Source organism: Eleutherodactylus coqui, chromosome 2 (genome assembly GCF_035609145.1).
Source record: "Eleutherodactylus coqui strain aEleCoq1 chromosome 2, aEleCoq1.hap1, whole genome shotgun sequence".
Classification (NCBI taxonomy): Eukaryota; Metazoa; Chordata; class Amphibia; order Anura; family Eleutherodactylidae; genus Eleutherodactylus; species Eleutherodactylus coqui.
The window spans coordinates 295,824,990-295,841,685 of NC_089838.1; the positions used below are offsets into that span (position 1 = coordinate 295,824,990).

At 48.9% G+C, this 16,696-nt stretch overlaps 1 protein-coding gene and 1 long non-coding RNA gene across 2 annotated transcripts in view; one reads left to right on the forward strand and one right to left on the reverse strand.

The window, feature by feature from the left end:
- Positions 1-1,903: 1,903 nt before the first annotated feature.
- Positions 1,904-3,787, reverse strand: LOC136610840 (uncharacterized). The gene is made up of 3 exons (XR_010790181.1): positions 3,544-3,787; positions 3,118-3,291; positions 1,904-2,190 (listed from the first exon to the last, which is right to left on the reverse strand). It is a non-coding gene; the product is annotated as an uncharacterized lncRNA (long non-coding RNA).
- Positions 3,788-5,051: 1,264 nt separating this feature from the next.
- Positions 5,052-16,696, forward strand: part of LOC136612741 (G protein-coupled receptor kinase 5-like) — an 80,926-nt gene continuing 69,281 nt past the window's right edge. The window contains exon 1 of the mRNA XM_066593361.1: positions 5,052-5,471. Coding sequence (XP_066449458.1) covers positions 5,420-5,471 — 52 coding nt within the window. The 5' untranslated portion in view covers positions 5,052-5,419. The remainder of the gene's footprint in view (positions 5,472-16,696) is intronic.

Genomic DNA, 16,696 nt, shown 5'->3' on the forward strand with positions numbered 1-16,696 from the left:
AAAACTTTTGTAAATTTATTTTTTCCATTTAGGAGACGTACAAATTTAACATTTCTTTTCGGAATTTAGAGGAACACTTAGGCCTCATGTCCACGGGGAAAATCAGGCCCGCTCCGGATTCTCCATGTAGAATCTGCAGCGGGTCCCTCCTGCCCCGCGGACATGAGCGCTGAAAATAGGAATAAATCAGAATTAACTTACCTCTCACACGCTCCGGATACTTCCTTCGCTGCGGCGTCATCTTCTCTCGTCGCGGACGGATCTTCTTTCTTCGGCTCGGCGGATGTGCATGATGACGTCGGTGACGTGCCCCGCACATGCGCCATGCCGAAGCAAAATGATCCGGCCGCGAATGAGAGAAGATGGCGCCGCGGCGAAGAGAAGAACCGGAGCGTGTGAGTAAAATCTGATTTTTGTGTCCCGCGGATCCGGACGGCTTCCATAGGCTTCAATAGAAGCCCGCGGGAGCCGTCCCCGCGGGAGACCCGCATGAAAATGGAGCATGGTCCAGATTTTTTTCATGCTCCATTTTTTTTTTAAATCACTTTTATTGACGATCCGTGGGTATTTATCTACCCCGCGGGTGGTCAATGCATCCCTACGGGGTGCGGATCCGCGCGCGGGAGAAGAGTTAAAATCCGCTGCAGATTTTAATTCTTATTTTGCCCGTGGACATGAGCCCTTAGTTTTCCTACACCAATCCAAGTTTGCAAAGGCTGCTAGGTGTCATAATTAAGGATGAGCGAGTATACTCGCTAAGGCACTACTCGTTCAAGTAATGTGCCTTAGACAAGTATCTCCCTGCTCGTCCTTAAAGATTCGGGGTCCGCTGCGGCTGACAGGTGAGTCGCAGGGGAGAGAGAGATCTCCCCTCCGTTCCTCCCCGCTCTCCCCCGCGGCGGCCCCCAAATCTTTAAGGACGAGCAGGGAGATACTCGTTTAAGGCACATTACTCGAACGAGTAGTGCCTTACCGAGTATACTCGCTCATCCTTAGTCATAATGATAGATACTTACAAATTACCACATTTTAAAAACTGCACCCCTTAATGTATTCTCTGAGAGGGTCAGGAGTATTTTGACCCCACATTTATTTTTAGGAATTAATGCAATTTAGGAGACCAAATAATATTTAATTTTTAGAAAACATGTCCTTTTCAAGACCTTTTTTTTTCTATATTGCACATCAAAAGGATTGAACCTCCGAAATGGATACCCCTGTTTTGTCTCGTGTTCACAAGTATACACAGCGTGGCCCTAATGTTATGTCTGTATGCACCACTGGGCCCAAAAAGAAAGGAGTAGTCAGTGGCTTTCTGAAGAGACTGTTACAATCGTGTGAGCAGATAAAGCAGAGGGCCCACACGATCGTGACTAAAGGAGTGGTAGTCTAGTAGTATACATGCACACAGGGAACACAGGAGAGTCACACAGAATCCAGGCAACCAAGCCTGTGATACAGGGAGGATGACAGTGGCCCTACCTAAGCGGGGACATCAGCCGAGTAAGAGGGCGGCCCAGCGATCTTAAGAACTGGGCCATAGCAGATCCGAGGAGCCACACCACAGAACAGGAGTCATACACATGCCACATAACAGACACCGCCAACTGCATCAGGAGCAGGACAGGGCACACCGCCAACTGCATCAGGAGCAGGACAGGGCACGCCGCCAACTGCATCAGGAGCAGGACAGGGCACGCCGCCAACTGCATCAGGAGCAGGACAGGGCACGCCGCCAACTGCATCAGGAGCAGGACAGGGCACGCCGCCAACTGCATCAGGAGCAGGACAGGGCACGCCGCCAACTGCATCAGGACAGGGCACACCGCCAACTGCATCAGGAGCAGGACAGGGCACACCGCCAACTGCAACGTATAGTGAAAACACGACAGACTCCACCCAATTCAGATTTTATAATTTATTGCTAGTGTGGATGTTACAACAAGGTTCATTCCGTGATATAGACCAAAGGCCGCTGTGTTTGTGGGTCTTTTCTGTTTAATGCATTGCAGTAAAATATTGCGCAGTTTTTCAGGATCCTGCGTCATAATTCTTTTAAAGAAAAAGCGTATCTAAAAAAAGGGAGTCACTGGGAAAAAAACAGTTCATAAAAAGAAGGGTTTCAAGATTGCTGAACGTTGAGGGTCTCTTCACTGTCTGCCAGCCTTCCCGTTCTCAAGGACGTCAGATCTGCAGTAAATGACGAGAAAACAGCAGGTTAACAGTCACATCCCACCAGTATTACTGATTCCTAGATCCGCTCAACCCACTTACAATGACCACTACTCCCCCAACCTGGACAGAAGAATTAGACATACATACATACAGGCATGCACGCATGTATACACACAGGCATGCACGCACGCACGTATACACACAGGCAGGCATGCACGCACGCACGCACGTATACACACAGGCAGGCATGCACGCACGCACGTATACACACAGGCATGCACGCCCGCACGTATACACACAGGCATGCACGCCCGCACGTATACATACAGGCATGCACGCCCGCACACACGCATGCGTGCACGCACGTATGCACGCATACACACACGCACGTATACACGCACGCATGCACGCACACACGCACGTATACACGCATACACGCACATATACACGCATACAGGCACGCACGCACGCAGGCACGCACGCACGCATACAGACACGCACGTACGCGTACAGGCACGCATACAGGCATGCACGCATACAGGCACGTACGCATACAGGCACGCACGTACGCATACAGGCACGCACGTACGCATACAGGCACGCACGCATATACGCATACAGACACGCACGCATATACGCATACAGACATGTACGCATACAGGCACGCACACAGGCACGCACACAGGCATGCACGCATACAGGCACGCACGCATATACGCATACAGGCATGCACGCATGTACGCATACAGGCATGCATACAGGCATATACGCATACACGCATGTACGCACACAGGCACGCACGCATGTACGCATACAGGCACGCATGCATGTACGCATACAGGCATGCGTGTACGCATACAGGCATGCGTGTACGCATACAGGCATGCATGTACATATGAGCAGATGCAAGCAATGAAAAATTTGGCAGATGCAGCAGCTTACCTTGCCGAGTGACGTCAGGTGGTGTCCTAGCGAAGCGAAATTCCTCTCCAGAAGAGTCGTCCTCTCCCAAAGGCGGGGGGCAAATGTGAGATCAGCACCTAAAACGCCAATCTCCGGTTCCGTACGTTGTACAAAACGCAGCCAAATGTCAGGTTCCTCTCCACACGAGTCGTCCTGTGGAAAACGGAGAGCATATCACCACATGCAAGCGAAAACCTGCAAATATGCACATATCAGGTGATGCAGGAGAAAACCTGCAAATATGCACCAAGTATGCGCATATCAGCAGATGCAAGCGAAAACCTGCAAATATGCGCCAAGTATGCGCATATCAGCAGATGCAAGCGAAAACCTGCAAATATGCGCCAAATATGCGCATATGAGCAGATGCACGCGATGAAAATTTGGGCAGATGCAGCAGCTTACCTCGCTGAGTGATGTCAGGTGGGGTCCGAGCGAAGCGAAATTCTTCTCGAAACGCATCCAAACGTCAGGATCCTCTCCACACGTAATTTTGCAATAAGGCGCACAAATCTGCAAAAAAAGACAGGTTGCGCCAGGTGGCGTCGCGCAAATCTCAGATGACGTACTCACCACACGTAGCGCACAAATCTTGGGTGTTGTCTCCACACGTAGCGCACAGCGCACAAATCTCAGGTAACCGCGTCTCCACACGTAGCGCACAGCGTAGCGCACAGCGCATTAATCTCAGGTAACCGCGTCTCCACACGTAGCGCACAGCGTAGCGCACGGCGCACAAATCTCAGGTGACCGCGTCTCCACACGTAGCGCACAGCGTAGCGCACGGCGCATTAATCTCAGGTAACCGCGTCTCCACACGTAGCGCACAGCGTAGCGCACGGCGCATTAATCTCAGGTAACCGCATCTCCACACGTAGCGCACAGCGTAGCGCACGGCGCATTAATCTCAGGTAACCGCGTCTCCACACGTAGCGCACAGCGTAGCGCACGGCGCATTAATCTCAGGTAAACGCGTCTCCACACGTAGCGCACAGATCTCAGGTAACCGCGTCTCCACACGTAGCGCACAGCGTAGCGCACGGCGCACAAATCTCAGGTAACCGCGTCTCCACACGTAGCGCACAGCGTAGCGCACAGCGCATTAATCTCAGGTAACCGCGTCTCCACACGTAGCGCACAGCGTAGCGCACAAATCTCAGGTAACCGCGTCTCCACACGTAGCGCACGGCGCACAAATCTCAGGTAACCGCGTCTCCACACGTAGCGCACAGCGTAGCGCACGGCGCACAAATCTCAGGTAACCGCGTCTCCACACGTAGCGCACAGCGTAGCGCACGGCGCATTAATCTCAGGTAAACGCGTCTCCACACGTAGCGCACAGCGTAGCGCACAAATCTCAGGTAACCGCGTCTCCACACGTAGCGCACGGCGCACAAATCTCAGGTAACCGCGTCTCCACACGTAGCGCACAGCGTAGCGCACGGCGCACAAATCTCAGGTAACCGCGTCTCCACACGTAGCGCACAGCGTAGCGCACGGCGCACAAATCTCAGGTAACCGCGTCTCCACACGTAGCGCACAGCGTAGCGCACGGCGCACAAATCTCAGGTAACCGCGTCTCCACACGTAGCGCACAGCGTAGCGCACAGCGCACAAATCTCAGGTGGGTACTCACCACACGTAGAGCACAAATCTTACTCTCCCATCTCTTGTAAATTGGGGAAAAGGCTCCAACCATCAGCTTGCTTCCTCCGTAGATCAATACTGTTCAAAATCCGCGGGCAAATGCAAGGCCCGGTGACGTCACAGCCCACGTGACGCGCGGGCACAGCTCATCGTGCACGGCAATGCGCGGGCACGCCGCTGTGTCACGTGGTGCCGATTCCAGCCAGCTGATTGGCTGAATCGGCCGCGCTGTAGAACTGCGGCAGAATGTGTTAATATGCGCCCCGGGGACCCGCACCCCCCGGACCGGGACCAGCGCCGGGGCGGAGCCGGTGTGTCGCCGATAGATGGGGCTCCCCGCATCCTACAAGTTGTCTCTCTAGGACCCCCATCCCCCGCAGTGGGGGCACGCCGCGCTCGTCCAGCTGGAGACAGTTGGAGGACCGATGTGATTGGCGGAGCAGCTGCTCTTCTTGGGCTCCTTATTGCCTCTACTGATCATTCCAGCTCGCAGGGGGTTAATCTGGCTGTCTAGGACCCCGGTTCATGCCTCGGCTGCGGACTCCACGCTTCTCGGGTCAGATCGCTGTCTAATTGCTCCCAATGAGAATCTCCGCGTCCGTTGAATGACCGCCGCGCCGTAAACCAGGATAGGATGGAACTGGAAAACATTGTGGCGAATACGGTGCTGCTAAAAGCCCGAGAAGGTAAGAAAAGTCTGCAGAATCCGTATTTATTGCGTCGTTATCTGTAATTAGCGCTAATTTGTTACTTTTTGATTGTTTGTTGTTTTTTACGGTGATAATCGTATCCGAAAAAACGTAAAAAATAATCCCGAAGATGTACGAGCGAGCGGGATCCTGGGGCTGCTGCTACACCGCCGTATTCATGTGCGCAAAACACAGAATAGAAGCCATTGGTTTCAATGGGCTCGCTCACATTTACGTATTCTGCGGTGCGTTTTGGTTGCGCAAATAAAAATGGAACATGTTCAATTTTAATGTATATTTGTGCACCAAAGGTCCTTATAGAAGCCAATGGGGGCGGGGCACGAAACGTGAAATGCGCAAGGAGATGCGTGAAAATTCGCTAAATTGTGCCGGTAAAAGAATACGTCTGGAAGTAATTAGCCATTTAAATCTCAGCGACCTACGGCGATGTGCGCACGGAAAAGCATCGCTCATTCCTCAACTACGCAGCGCTCAGGCGTGTACGAATACGCGTACGCCGGCGTAAAAATAGTAATATCCATATGAAAAGCCGTAAAAAGCAAAAAAAAAAATCCCCAATGATGTAGAATAGAGTATAAAGGGGATGTCCGGGCACAGGGCAGCTTCCCTTTAATAGTCCTACAAGTTATCCCCAATCCACAGGATAAGGGATGACCTGCTGATCGGTGGGGGTCTCGCCGCTGAGCCCCTCGGCCAATCCAGGGAACGGGACTCCCGTGTCCCGCTGTGCTGTCACTTCCCGCAGTGACGTCACTCTGGCGGAGCGTGCGCGGTCAGCGCTCCATTCATTTCAATGGGAGCGCCGAGTGCTCCGAGCACTGCACGCTATCTAAAAGCGCTTCCACCGCCCATGAGCAGAAATCAATTGCGATTCTCCGCTCATAGGGTAAAAAATCGCAGCATGTCTATTTTTAGGCGGATTCCGTGCGGATGGCCTCCATTGAAGTCAGTGGAAGCCGTCCGACGTGTGGCCCTTCTATAATCATCATTGCAGAAATGTCGTGGAATTCGCGTCCTCGCCTAGCGACGGCATAATCCGTACTGCGCAGGTGCATCGGTCGGCACAGCCGCAGTGCAGAATTTGAAGAATCCGGTATGCGGGGTCACCGGCCGGGCACAGGGTCGGATTCTGCTGTGGGATGCCCCATAGGGGATCCGACCCGGTCGTGTGCAGGCGGCCATATTGCTAGTGAATGGTGCGCCTGCGCGACCAGCGTTGCATTCAGTCCTCTCCTCATTGTGGGGGTGCAGTAACCCCGCAGTGAGGAAGACAGGGGACCCCTGTTCTTGAAATTGGCAGTGGGACTTCCCTCATCGATCAGCCTATCCCCTCTCCCATGGATGAGGGATAACGTGCTCTTTGGGTACAACCCCTATAAAATAACAAGTAGAGCTATAGTTGCCTCTCTTCCGCCGCGGGGATCTAGAGAGAGAGAGAGAGAGAGAGAGAGAGAGAAAAAAGGTTTGGGTCCTTAAGGGGTTAACATAATTTGATATTAATAGTCCGTCTGTACTTTATTATTAGTCTGTGTTCGCGACTGCGTTGGAGCTTGACAGGAAGAATAGTCTCTGTAGCGCCGTACCACGGAACCGCAGAGACCCTTAGGCTGGGTTCACACAGCGCCGAATCCTGATGTAAATCTCGCGGTTTTGCCGCAGCGAAAAACCGTGAGATTTCCTCCGGGAAAGCGCTGCTTCAAAACCCGCGGCACTAAGCCACAGGTTTTGGATCGGCATGGCTGCATGCTTTTCCGACGCTCCCATAGAGAGGAACCCAACCATATAGTGGCGTCATATAGTGTTCTTCTTACAGAGTCCTACTCCGGTAGAGAATAGTGCGGTCATACTAATGGGACGTGACACCATTAGTTATCGAGGTATGATAGGGGGCCCTAGAAGTCCTCTTGCCACCCTGCACAACGCGGAGCTGTCCTACGGCATCGCCATGTGCAGGCGGCTTTTCTTACTACTCTTCATTCTGGTGATTCATTCTAATAAAAGGTGATGCAACCTGATATTAGTGATGACGAGGTGAGCCTGCTCTCTGTAGTGCTCCAACATGCGGAACTGCAACTCCCATGGAAGTCTGAAAGATGGAGTCTCACCGCTGTCCCTAGTTTTGGTCCCCGCTGCCCCTGGAATGTAGTAGCTTGGACTCAAGTGGACGGACTGCGATATACTGTTTCCGAAACTCCCATAGAAGTGAATGAGGGTTACATGAGCGGCGTAATACAGCGAGCTACGTTGGAGCTGCAGAAATGTCTGGGCTCCATGTACTCCGCTGCCTATATAACGCACATTCACTTCTATGGGAGTAACACAGATGGTGTAGTGACGTCTGCTTGGCTTTTTCCATAATTTCATGCGGATTTCCGCAGCTGATGCACTGCGGGTTATCTTAAAGTTTTTTTTTTTTCCCTTTGCTTTTAACCTTCAAATCCGCAGCGGATCCGCAAATGCGTTTAAATGTATCTGCGGATGCACTGTGGATCCTAAGCTCCCATAGAGATGAATGGAGCCAGATTTGCGGTAAAATGGAGCGTGCTGCGATTTATTATCCGCGCGTGGCATCCGCAAATCATTTACAATCAAATCCGAAGGACTTAAGTACAGTGCGGATGCCCAATGCTTCTCTCTGGGCGGCTGGAGCTGCGGATGACCCGCGCACACTTAATAAATAAAATCTGCCCGTTTGACATTGGGCCTTTGTCTCCACCAGCCTCGGACACTGTATTCAGACGCGTCCCTTCGGGGGGCAGTGAGGACCATCATTGGTGGGACCTGCATCCATCAGACTTTCGTGGCATATACTTTGGATATGCAATGAATGTCTCGGGTTGCCATACCCCTGTAACCTCTTAAGGACCGGGCTGTTTTAGCCCTAAAGAACCAGACACTTTTTAGGGATTTTAACCATGTTGTGGTTTAACTGCCCAATATTTTTTTTCCCTTCAGTCATCAAAATTATTTTTGCAGTGTCCCCCCCCCCCCCCCCCCCCCCCCGTGACACATAGGGTGATTTCATTTTTTAATTTTTTTACCTCACTGACTTTTTTTCATTTTATTGGGGGTAAAAAGCTTTACAAAAAATTTAAATCAAAATTTCAAGACCATTGGGGTGGACATTCGCGTGTTTTGTTTTTTTTTTGTTGTTTTTTTTTTTTTTACACTTTTCCACTGTAGCTGGGGCATCCATAGGAGCCCCAGTTACAGGAAAAAACATCTCCTATAGTGACAATACCATAGTCACTGGCAGAACTAATCGGGGTCTCCTACGACGATGCAGCTCTGCTGTAGCAGGGGATCCCGGCTGTCACATGACTGCTGGCTTGCATAGTGGAAGTTATACTCCCACTTGCACTTTTTAGTAGATAGCGCTGATTGAGTTAGAAGGTGTTAAAAAACACTCTTGCCTTCACCTTTAGGGTCTCAGCTGTGACTTAACAGCTGACAATCAGACCTGCTTCTGATTGCAGAAACAAGGGCTTTAATTCTTCCACCAACCCCCTGCTGTACTTTTACCCTCGGTTGGTATTAAAGCCTAGGATCAAGCGCTGTAAATTTACAGTGCTTGATCCTTGATTGGTTAAACCACTTTAACACATCATATTGGAAGACCCAATGCTTTTCTATATGACAGATGCCTGACAAACCACATTGATAATTGGGTCTGTCTGTTTCCAACATGATGCCTTTTGTTTTAGTGGGGCAAGGATGCCTTTGTGCCATAATGGGACATATGAAAAAAGCTGATCTTTGTAAAATCCTGGCACTGTACACTGTAACTTGTTCAACCCCTTAGCACCCTAGGTACATGTGTGCGGGATTAATATAGCACAGGCTTGGAAGCTCTAGCTTAGGCCGGTTTCACACGGGCGAAAAATACCGCAATTTTTTAATTTTTTTTTTTTTGTGATGCGACAGCCCTACAAATCGCATGTATGTGAAGCCCAGGCTTTTTCAATGGGTTCCTTCACATTAGTGATGATTTGAAAGCCTGCAACATTGCGAGGGGAAAAAAAAATAGTTGGTTGCTAAATATTTTGTAGGCCATGTTTTTCTATGGATACTTCCTTTCTGTTGCTTCGCATCTCATGAAAACGTAATGCAATTTTTACAGTAGGAAATGCTACTGTAAAAGCCCTAAAATAAGCCCTATCTGCATAGAAAAGCAAATGCATCAACTAACAGCGGCTGTTCACTCTGACGCATCTTCTTTGCAGGTCCCTGGCACTTGCGTTCAGTTTTCTCTCAGCTCTTTCTGGTCAGGGATTCAAACTCCCCCCCACTAGGAAGCGCTGGCTTTGATTGGCTGAGCCGCGCCACTCAAGAACCAATCAGAGCCAGCGTTTGATGAACCAACCACAGCCACCCATTGAATAGCAGTGATTGGCAGCCATTTCAGAAAAAAAAAACACAACGCCAGAATGCTTTTTTTTTGGTCACCCATGACTCTAAGAAAAAAATTAATAAAAAGCAATTGAAAAAACATTTGTGCTCTTAAATGGTACTGCAAAAAAACGAGCCCTCACACAGCCCAATTGCCTGGAAAAAAACCTGAAAAACCACATCCCATAGGAAAGCATTGACCATCCACGCTCATTAAGTAGGCACAGATAGTATTTTAAGTCTATTTGCGGATTTCACGCATGGGGAAAAAAAACGCAACATGCTCCTTTTTCGGCCCCCTTCACACGGAAATTCTGCTGCAGGACTTCCCGCACAATTTCCGCCTGTGCTCGCCTGCATGGGGTTGCATTGCAAAACACAATCCTATGCTGCCGGGCATGGGCGGAAAGCGCGATTTTTCTGCGTGGAAACACGTGGAAAACAAATCGCGGCATGTTCTATTTCTGTGTTAAAACTGGGTTAAGAAATCAGTCTTCAGCCGATTTCGTAGCAGAAGGGGGCGCTCCAGCTGTGTCTGCACCAGCTGCAGACAGCCCTTTCCATATACAGTAGCGGTTTATTACCAAATATATCATGTGTTTTACTTCCAGTCATCCTGTGCCCCTCCACTGTGGTAGTTCTATAAATCCCTATCCCGCTCCTGCCGCTATCCTTGGCTGTGCTCTGTGTCAGGGGAAGCCTTTCTGTGTTGCAGACAGCTTCTCCTCTACACAGTGCATATGCTCCCCGCTTGACCCGATTCACTGTGTGTTGGGTGTATAGTGGACCATGTCACAACCCGATGCATCAGATCTGGCGGGGAGCGGGCACGCTGTTTAGTGGAGAAGCTGTCTGCAACACAGAACAGCTTCTCCTGCCAGGGACAGCAGCAGGATGGGGATTTATAGAACACCCGGGGATACATTGGGGCTTAGTAGGACTGAAAGTAATAAACCGGTACTGTATATGGGAAGAGACGTCTGTGCAGGCACGGTTGGATGGAGCTCTGTCTACTGCTATGCAGTGAGGTGAAGACTGCTTTCTCAGTCCCGTCCCGATCTAGCTGAAGAGGGGTTAATGTAAGAAAAATATACCGAATGGGCTCCTGACACATAGTGTATAAAATGCTTAGAATCCCCTATTCAATCCGTATTAAGGAGTAGCCACACTTTTGTTTTTATAATTTGACCTTTTTTGCTTGAAATTCTCTCATTCTGGGGAATGTTGGCATTGGCAGGGGAGCAGCTGGCACGAGGAGGCCTCTGCGTCTTGTCGTAGGCTCATTACAGGTGGAAATTGAAGGTTACGTCTCCGAGCCCAGATAATTGTATATTACAGCTTTAATAACATGTTCACTCAGTTATATGGGAGTTTGAGGATGTAGAAGATTTCCTTGAGGGATGGACCCGGTCGTGTCTGGCGTTCTCCAGACTGGAATGTATGCGGAATATTAAAGGGTTTAGATGAGATTAGGAAAAAAAAAACAAGAAATAGCGCCACTCTTGTTCATAGGCACTGTCTGGTATTGCGGCTACACTGCGGTACTTGTGTTATTGCACCTACATGAATAACCGAGGTGCTAAGAATAATGGGGAATTGATCAATTCACCAAAAGACTGATTGTAGCTTCACTTTCTCGCAACATTTTTCAGTTGCACATAATCGTTATGGAAGTTCAGTCATGTATACAAAAAGTTACTGATACTGCATTGAGTTACAGCTGGTATTATAGTCCACAGCAGCATTCACAATTCTACCGGCTTCAGAGCTGAGATCCATCAACTTTCTTCATTCAGTAATTACTGGTGCAGAAAAACTAAATGAAATGCTGCCATGTAAGGCCGGGTTCACACGGGGCGGAATTGCCGTGGAATTTCCGTGCGGAGAGTCCACACGGCAATTCCGCCCGCGGCTCCTAATCCCGGAATTAGCCAGCAAAGTGCATGACATTTTGCAAAAATCTCACCTGCACGCCGTGGCCAAGCCGCGTGGAAACGGACATGTGGCGCTGAAACATCAGCATGCGATTCTGTCAATTCTTTTTTCATTTCCGCAGCAGCCTCTCTTCTCTTTGTGGGGAGAGATGGCCGCAGCGAAATGCCGACGGCAAAACTTTTATGAAAAGGCCGCGGGTTTTGAAGCTGCGCTTTTCCAGCTTAATTCTCCCGGTTTTTCGGTGGGGACATTCCGCACCTCACTGGTTGTGTCTGTTCCTGAGATCACTAATGCTAAATGTATGTTTGATGTGATCTATATGGTGGCCTCAAAACTCGCAATATTTAGTAGCGCAATACTCAGAGAATAGAGCCCATAGATTTCAATGCATTTGTTCACAGGCACATATTTTTCTTGCATATTTCAGTAATGCAAGAAAGACGCAGGAAGGCAATGGAGATGTGCATGCGCAATACGTTAGATGCGTGAAACGCTACGTAAAGAACTCCTTAAGAGTAATTAGCCATCTCAATTGTAGCATCTTTGTTTGCAACCCGTAAATGAACATGCCTTGCGGGCGCAAAAAGTCCAGTAAAATACGCCAATGCGCGCGCAAAAAAAAAAAAAAGGGCATTGTTCATTCTGCAAATACGCATATGCTTGTGTGAAGGGGGCCGATCGGGGGGCATATTCATCCTAGCATGGAAAACATGGAAAGTGAGATGGGAAGAAGCGGAATACAGGCAGGAACGGGAGGGAGCGGACCATGCTCCGAGCATGCTCAGAGTGCAATGATGAATATGGCCAGTAAGACTGTCCTCGCTGCCCATAGCAACCAGTCAGAGCTCAACTTTCATTTGTGGTAAAGTGATAACTGCGCTGTTATTGGTTGCTACGGGCAGCGGGCTCCCTTTATGAAGTAATGATGAGGCCTCGTTTATCAGACTGTTTAATAGTAAGATTGTCCTTGTTGCCGATAGCAACCACTGTTAAGCAGTTGGTTAAGGCCGGCCTCACAGAAGCGTTGGTGTATTTGCGTGCCTGAGCGCTGCTGTTTTGCGGAATGAATAATGCTTTTTTTGCGCACGCATGAACGCATTTTACAGTACTTTTTGCGCCTGCAAGGCATGTTCATTTGCACGCAGCAAGCAAAGACTCACGGATTGAAAACGCTAATTAGTCTTAATGAGGTCCAGATGTGTTCTTTTTATCTGCAGAATTACGCAGTGTTTCACGCATCTCCTGTTGTATTACGTACGCATTTGCTCACCCCTCATTAACTTCTATGGGGACTTTTGGTGCGCAAATACGCTGAAAAATAGAGCATGTTCCCTTTTTTTTTTTTTTCTGCGTGACCGAAAAATATGGGAAAAATACAGAGATGTGAATTCAATGGGTTCTGTTCTCTGCGTATTGCGTGCACATATGCCTTTTGTGAAGCCGGCCTAAATAAGGCCTCATCACTGCAGTCTAAAAGGGAATCTGTTGCCCATAGCAACCAATCACAGTGCAGCGCTCATTTTACCTCAGCAGTCATTTCTTATACCACTGTGGTAAAATGAAAGCTGGGCTGTGATTGGTTGCTATGGGCAACAAAGACTGCTTTGATGAGAGTGTGGTGCCCATAGCAACCAATCACAGCGCAGCTTTCATTTTACCACATCAGTATAAGAAATGAAACTACGCTGTGGTTGCTATGGGCAACAAAGGGTTTTACTGTTAAACACTAGAGATAAATGAGGCCCCGTATCGCTAGGGAACCTGAAAGAGGACGACTCGTGGCCTGAAATGTCCTCCTGATGTTATGAAGAAGTTCTCTGTAAAGCAGTGTTCCCCAACTGCAGTCCTCAGGGACCCCAACAGGTCATGTTTTCAGGATTTCCTCACAGGTGATGTAATTATGGTCAAGGCCACAAGGGTTCTTACTATAGGATATCCTCAAAACATGACCTGTAGGGGGCGCCGCGGACAGGAAACGCTGGTCTAATGAATGTAGAGGATGTATGGATGACATTCATGTGACGTGGTGAGGGGCGATATGTTGGCTGTAATATATAGTAATTATGTCAGAAGGGGAGCGCCATATCAGGCGTGAAACTTGGACCGATATCGCGCTTGTGAATGTGCAATTCACCCGCGAATGACAGGCTTTTCAGGCAAATACACCTTAAATCGAATTTGTGAGGTTTCGATCCGATAGAGGATTGAAAGTGTTTCCCATCGACTTCAATGGGAGACCTACATCACACGGCATGCGAGGCATTCTGAGGAACGCAAAAAGCTAGTGTGCCACGACTCTTCTTCCTGCACCTCATTGCTGGTGTATATGACTCCATTCGAAAGATCTTTTGCGTTTTTTCTCGGCCGCGTGAAACCGTCCTGAAGGAACAAGGTGATTTGTGCCTGGACTGGATGCCTCATGTATGAGGGGGAACCAGGAAGAAGCCGGGTCAGTCTCCTGGCGGGTGCGGGTTTACTAATACCGGCTTCTGTACTCGGTGAGTGTCTGTGGACCCTTCTGAGGCGGAGTACCGGCCGATGTTGTTAGGGAAGGTCACCAGTGTTTTCCCCTATTTTGTAATGGCGCAGCACTGAGTGTTAAGCAATTTTTGATGACAAACGTCATAACTAGAGATGAGCGAGCGTACTCGGATAAGCACTACTCGCTCGAGTAATTTGCTTTATCCGAGTATCGCTGTGCTCGTCCCTGAAGATTCGGGTGCTGCTGTGGCTGACAGGTGAGTCGCAGCGGGGAGCAGGGGAGAGCGGGCGGGAGAGAGGGAGAGAAAGATCTCCCCGCTCTCCCCTGCAGCTCCCCGCTCCGTGCCGGCACCCGAATCTTCAGGGACGAGCACAGCGATACTCGGATAAAGCAAATTACTCGAGCGAGTAGTGCTTATCCGAGTACGCTCGCTCATCTCTAGTCATAACCCCCTTCGGCCATCACAAAATGTGCGAAAAACTGTTGTTCAAAAAAAGTGGTATACCGCCTCAGAAGGGTCCGCAGACATTCACCTAGCAACAGAAGTCGGTACTAGTAACCCCCCGCGAACCAGGAGACTAATCCTGCTTCTTCTGGGTACCCCTCATAGTAATAGCTCTGTCAGGGCTCTTTCATGGGTTTTGCACACAATTTACCTTTTTGCTATTTTGCTTTTTAGAAAAACTTTCCAGTTTTGAAATGAACAGGCCGGAAAAAAAAAAAAGTCAGCTTTTTTTCTAAAATGGGCGCTTTGATTTACGTACTGCAGGCATCTGAATCATGGCCCTCAAACTAACTTTTGGGGTGCTGTTCAGCCGTTTGTATTAGCACCCCTGATGGTATTTAGAGGGAACATCTTGGCTCAGACAGGCGTATTTCTGAGTGTAATATGCAGATAATAGAACCCCTTCATTCAATGGGTTAATTTACATTTTTGGATTTTGTGTGCGCATTTCGTTCGTGCCAAAAAAATAGACCATATTCTATCTTCTACATATTTGCACCCTCATTGACATAGGAGTCAATGGGGGGGGTGCAAATACAATACTCAAGGAGATATGTGAAACACTACGTTGTTGCATAAGAAAAGGAACACATCTGGAACATTTTAGCCATTACAATCCGTGATGCTTGCAAATGGACATGCCTCGTAGGTGCAAAAAGTAGAGTAAAACATGCCGATTCGCCCAAAAATACATAGTTCAGTGAGCAGATATGCATACGCTCGTGTGAAGGGGCCTTGGGCTGTGTTGCTTTGCAGCAAAAGCCACTTCCAGCTGAAATGTCGGCCACCCGCGGGATCTAGTGGCCACATGATCTCGCCGCCATTATCGGCATCATCTTGCAACCGTTGACTGCCACGGTTGGGTAACGTTTAGGCCACAAGCTTGGTTCTCACAAGGGGCTGAATTTTCGCCCCTCCGCAGCAGTCAGTGGTTGCTAGATGTTGCCGATAATGCTGGCGATATATTGTGTGCCCGCTGGATGTCGCAGGCGGGCGAAGTTTCAGCCGCGAGTGGTTTTTACAATGTGGGGACACAACCGAGGGTGCCCTAACTGCAGCAGAGCCCTATAATGAGACTCCAGCTGCTGTAGAACCTCTTTAATATAAAGCCTTTCTTCTCTTTTTGACCTGAATCTGCTAGTATAAACTTGACACAAAACCTGAAACAAGTTCTGATAGATGACAGTAATCACATTTCGGGACAAAAAAAAAAGTATATGCAAAACTCTGCATTTCCTGTGCTGGTTGGTGAATGACGTAGGTCGGATGGCTTGTGTACTCTACTTTTTCATTTCCATCCCCTCCCACTGTCTGCAGCTGTATCTGATAAACTGTGTATTGGAGCAGGATTTGTATTATTTATATATTATTCTTCTGTTTTTACTACGATTTCAGCCTCATCAACCGTAGAGGGGAGGATAAGCAGCTGCCAGGCACCGCTGCTGCAGCTTATCTCCGAGTTGGATCAGTCCAATTCAAGCTGTTTGGCATTAATCAGAGATTTGTTATGTCAGATGTGTCCCAATTGCCGGCTGAATGTGGGCTAATAACGATTACAGACAAAGCAATAGTTTGTATCTGCTACGGAGCAACTGCTAAAAGGGTTATACGATGTTACCGGAAATGTTGCATTTTGAAGAATAGCTTCTGGATTTTTCAGACTTTACCCACATGACATCAGAAATGCTCAAAATCTAAAGGCTCATTTACACGCAAGATTTATCACTCAAAATTCGTTCAGACGACCGCACACGGGCGAAAATCCATCATTCAGAAGCAGAGAGACAAAGTATCTCTCAACAGACTGCATACTGTTGTCTCGGCGGGAGCTGGGAGATTATATTGTATTCTGCTTGCAGCCCATGTGAGAACAGGACAGCTGTTTACAGA